Raw genomic sequence first — 5,371 nt, 5'->3', positions numbered from 1 at the left:
TTGAGAATAAATGGCAGATCAATCACACCTTGGTGATTGGCATTTCAACCTCTTTTTCCTTTTCTTCTTTGTTTAAAATGTACTGCGTTTCTAATCATCTTTTGTTCTCTGCATTTTGATAAAGGTTTTCTAATATTTTCTTTCCATTGTTGTGATTTTTATATTGATTGGCGAATGTTTTCTAAAAATGATATTGCAATTACAGAAAAAAGGCAAGCAGATTATAATTTATTTAAAAATATTTCACTTCATAGTTGAGTTTTTTTAAAATCCGAGAAGCGGTCAAGTTTCGACTGGTAAATTCGTTACTAAGGTACCCAGTTAGAAAAAAAGGCAAGCAGATTATAATTTATTTAAAAATATTTCACTTCATAGTTGAGTTTTTTTTAAATCCGAGAAGCGGTCAAGTTTCGACTGGTAAATTCGTTACTAAGGTACCCAGTTAGATCTACTCTTGAAAGCCTTTAGCTGTGGGAATATTGAGAAATTTTAAAAAATAGAACTGTATTCTCAGTAATTATATTGTTACATATACAAAGCACTGGTTGAAACTTTTAATTACTACATATACAAAGCACTGGTTGAAACTTTATACTGGTAGACGGTGGAAGTTATTTCCACCAAACTCAACAAACGCTATAGTTTGGCCTTGGGAGACCTCAAACTTTTCAAAGCACAATTTGGCCTTACGCGCAAGACAGAGGTCGATTGAAATACCTGTTTCGCCGCTGTCCAGGGGGATCACCTTCTGTAACCTCTGTTCGCGGGAGCTCCACAGTGAATTTGTTCAATGGTTGGATTTTGAATTGCCCGGATTTGAGCAGATAATGTATCGATGATGGTTGGTAAGGCGTTTATGAGCCTCCACGGAGGGTTGGTAAATGTCATTAATACACCAAAGTGGAGGCGGGCAGGTTGCCTGGCAGGAACAGGGCAGACGACAGAGTCGCCGGAGCTGCGTGACCCTGGAGGTTGGAAATGGGATGCAGGTAACATGCGGCACCATCCGAGATGCGATGACGTCAATTGGGCTGTTACTAAGGTGTAAGGACATAGTATTTATAGGAGTTGTCTATAATGCGATTTTTTGGAGATTCAATCTGGCGGAAGAAATTGAGGTTAAATCTTGATTTGTTGCAGTTAAAATAGTTTTTTGACTACATATTTGGATTCAGCACCCTGAAAAACCCCAAGACGCTTTGACTGTGCAGAAACTAGCTATCAAACTTGTGATTCCAATAAATTACTGCGAGATTTTGATCGGAAAAAAACTTCTAAAAAATCGCATTATAGACAACTGGGTATTTATAATGGTATAAGGTAAGAAATAGAAAAGGCCAGATCTGACACCCCAACTCGAGGCCTCCACAAAACTTACCAATCACAATATCTTCAAAAACCCTTCATCCAACCACTCAGGAGAGGGGATGGCAGGAAAAACCGTTGAACATCAACCAAGCAACACCTCAGCAGGGACCAGCGGGAGGACCTGGGCTCAGCAATCCGCCCCAAACACGTGCAAACCAAAAACTAAGAAATACCGACACTAGAAATCAAAGTCCCTGAAATAGCTGCGTACAGGGTGATATGCAAGAGCATGTCCTCATTTGCAACTTTATGAGCTTTTCGCAGGAAAAGAAGGCTCTCAACTGGTGGATACAACAAACATGGCGCCTAGCAAAAGAAAGCATCAAGCTGCGGCGATCCAAACTCTAAATTTATTCGTGCAACAATACTCTAAATTTACCGAATTCATTCGTGCAATAATAATAGCAAGGAAATTAAAAATATGAAAGCCATTCGGGGCACATAAATTCAAAACAAAATCAAAATATCAAAACCTGGGATCCAAACTGAGGCCATTTATTCGTGCAATAATACTCTAAATTTAGCGAATTCATTTGTGCAATAATAATAGCAAGGAAATTAATTAAAAAAAATCAAAATGTTAAAACCAGATAAGACACGTGAATTTTCTTTTAATAAAACAACATGTTCTGCTTGCAAAAACAATTTTTAAGAAAAAAACAAAAAGTTCCAACCCAAATTGCATTTTCGTCAGTCCCCACCTTCACCTTCTAAATTACTATAGTAAAACATATACAAGCATGCCACACAGTTGGGCCCATTCATTCGTGCAATAATCCTCTAAACTGAGGCAATCCATTCGTGCAATAATACTCTAAACTCGGCGCATTCATTCGTGCAATACAAGGAAATCAAAAATGAAAAAGCCATCCAGTGTACATAGATTCAAAAAAATTCAAAACGTTAAAACCATGCAATTGGAGCCCATTTCACTACACAGTTGACAGAAAAATAGTTGCAATATTTATTAGAAATTCGACAAGCCCTATACTACTGAAGGAGTTGCTCCGAGATCTTTACAAAATTATTCAACCAGAACAAACCATTGGCGTTAGAGTTTCAAAGCCGGTCCAGTATTAGAAATTGACGAATCCAAACAAAAAAAATATACCACTAATAGTTTCTAAACAAATTCTCGACTAATTCTTGACTACAATAAAAGCAAACACCACGGCACAGAAATATATATACTGTTTTTGCACCAATTCCCTAGAATCAATCAAAGGCCCACTGATTTTCACGCCTGACCTCCTCCTCCTCTTCAGGAGTAAAATCATTCCTTATGTTGAAAGTTCTGCGTATTTCTTCTGGCGTTTTCCCTTTTATCATGTCGGCAACAGTCCGACATGCAAGATCTAGCAGATTTTTTATGTTTAGGTAATTAGCAGCCTGCAAAAACCCGGAAAGCTTAATAAGCCAAAATTTCCGTAAAATATACAAATGTATCTATAGCCTGGACAGGCATATACATGTGCTAAGCATTACTAAAGAAAGCGACGAAGATATTGCAGAACAATTACATGGAATGAGACTACACAGAGATTTCTAGCATTGAAGGATCTCAGAAATTAAAAAAACAATTAATTGATGGAACATTGATTTACTGGAGAAGCCATCGGTAACTGTACTCAGAGGTTCCAAACAATTTGGTTGGGGTAATTCAGGTAGATTAGACCCCTCAAAACAACAAATAAGAAAAGCGATAGTTTGGTTCAAAGAATACCAAACCATCAAATAAGAGTTTCTGACAGAATACCAGGATAAGGTCGAACAAAGTCGCCTGATCGACTTTTACGAATTCTTCATCCCAAGTCTTGATTTCGTCCTCCGAAATGGCCGATTTCTCATGTGCGCGGTTCTGAGCATCGACATGGTACTTGCAGTATTGGATGACCTTCGAGAGTATCGCACTAGAAACGTTTGGCAGCGGAATAGCATTGGCGGTGCCAGTGTCCTCGATCATGTACTTGATGGTCTGAGATTCAAATGCCACAGCCTCAGTGACATCAAACAATTCGCCATCTGAGCTCTTCAAACTCACCTTGCTTTCCGAGGCCATGGCTCCCCAACTAAAAAGTTGATCCGAATAAAAGATGATCTGAATAAAAAGAAAGGACTGAATTTCTGTGTATAAGCGAAGAGAACTCGAGAAAGTATGAACGAACTTTTGCTCGATCAATATGAGATGAGCGATATGTGGTAAGGGCAATAAGTCCATATATTTATAGCCTGATTGATTACCCAAATAACCATGCCATGGGCCATTCGCTGCCTTTTTTAATTATTTTTTCTTAACTCTAGTTAACATAACCCAAATCTAGAGCTTTTAGGGTTTTCTTATTTTATTGTTTTATACCCGCTAATTGTTTTCGATTCGTGCTCCACCTATTTTATTTTAGTGTATGAGTGGGCCAAATTGCATCTGAAATTACTCTTTGCTAAAAATAGCTAGTACGTTCCGTTTAGCTTAAATGTAGTTAATAAAATAAAAGAATTAACAAAAACAAAAAATCATCATAAAAATAAAACAAATAATAAAATATTATACTATTGAATGTCATTATCAAAAAATAAGAAATATGATTAACTAATATTATTTATTGAGTCGAGGGGATGTGTAAGTTTATCCGCCATTTGTTCCCTTTAAAATAAAAATAAAAATTATATTGTAAACAGAAAAATAATGTTGGCTATAATAAGAAAAATAAGTAAAAAAAAATGTGTTCAAAAATATTTCAACAAGAAATTTAAATAAACTAATTGAAGATCTATGTTAACTAATTTATGTTCATAAAATTGTTTTTTTTTTACAGAAACGAGTAGGTTGATGTATTAATTCTTGGCTGGAAAGCCATAATTCAGATTACAAAGAGGTGCACAGAGATCAGATTTCTTAATTCAGATTACAAAGAGGTGCACAGAGATCAGATTTCTCTTCTATCAGGATCCAATTGACTTCCCCTCCACTAAGCCTGCGATTTTTACTAGCTGTAGTTCTTGTAACTTTATCTATCTTTCCTAAATTGCTGATACAAACAAATTGCTTCATTAAAAGGCAGTAAAACATTTTAAACAAGCTATTTAAGGGATGGGGTCCCAGCTTTCGTCTCCATCTCTTAGGAGCGCTCCAGGGGGGAGAAGCACCGCTTTGTTGGCTTCAACATCGGCTTCTTTATTGTTTTCTCTCTTAACATGAAGGAACTCCAGATTCTGGAAAGTGTTTGTCACGACTCTAATTCTGCTCAGGAGTCTTGATAATCTTAAATATGAGGGAGAGGATTTATCCACCATGGCCTTAATTATGGACTGGGAGTCCCCAAAAATAATTGCATCTTTGATGCCCAAAGAGATGAGCATCTTGAGTCCCTGGAGGAGAGCCAAGGCTTCAGCTTGAATGCTGGAGTTGAAGCCCACTCCCCAAGCATATCTAGATTCGATTCTGCCATCTGCATTTTTAATGACACCACCTGCTCCAGAACTGCCGGGATTGCCCTTTGCGGCTCCGTCAAAGAAAAGAGTTTTTCTTGCCTTCTTTTTGCATAACTCAACGAGTTCTTCAGTCTTGAGACGGATTTGCCAATGCTTTAGGGGAGGAGGAAGCCTGACTTTGTCAACGAACTGGAGGCCCAGAGAATCTCCCCAAGCTGCGTCTTGATCGCTAAGATCTTCCCTGTCCAACTGATCTCCCACACAGTCCTTCAGGTGACTTTTAATTTTAATCCAGATTATTTTAGGATCACTCTTTTTATCATTAAAAATCCTTTTGTTTCGTTCCAACCAAATGTGCCAGCAGGTAATTTTAGGCAGGGCGAGCCAGGCGGTTTTGATATGAAGGTTTTGAGTGCCACCAGGATACATGCGCATCCAATTTGCAAACAGGTTTGAGCAATGATTAGGAGTAGTGAAGTCAGTGTTCAGGGGACTTAACGCCTCCTTCCAAAGAGCAGCTGCGAATTTGCAGGAGAGCATCAAATGAGCGACTGTTTCTTCATGGTCTTCGCAC

At 37.9% G+C, this 5,371-nt stretch overlaps 1 protein-coding gene across 1 annotated transcript; it reads right to left on the bottom strand.

The window, feature by feature from the left end:
* Window positions 1–2,583: 2,583 nt before the first annotated feature.
* LOC149253007 (SKP1-like protein 1B) lies at window positions 2,584–3,427 on the bottom strand. Its single transcript, XM_089456749.1, has 2 exons — window positions 3,125–3,427; window positions 2,584–2,757 (listed from the first exon to the last, which is right to left on the bottom strand). Exons 1-2 carry the CDS (start codon window positions 3,425–3,427, stop codon window positions 2,584–2,586), a joined length of 477 nt encoding a protein of 158 aa, XP_089312875.1.
* Window positions 3,428–5,371: the final 1,944 nt, after the last annotated feature.

Source organism: Pinus tabuliformis, chromosome 7 (assembly GCF_031772625.1).
Source record: "Pinus tabuliformis cultivar Carrire ecotype Pingquan chromosome 7, CPIR1, whole genome shotgun sequence".
Taxonomy (NCBI): domain Eukaryota; kingdom Viridiplantae; phylum Streptophyta; class Pinopsida; order Pinales; family Pinaceae; genus Pinus; species Pinus tabuliformis.
The sequence above is the reverse complement of the archived record's forward strand: the minus strand, read 5'-3'. Positions and strand labels throughout refer to the sequence as shown.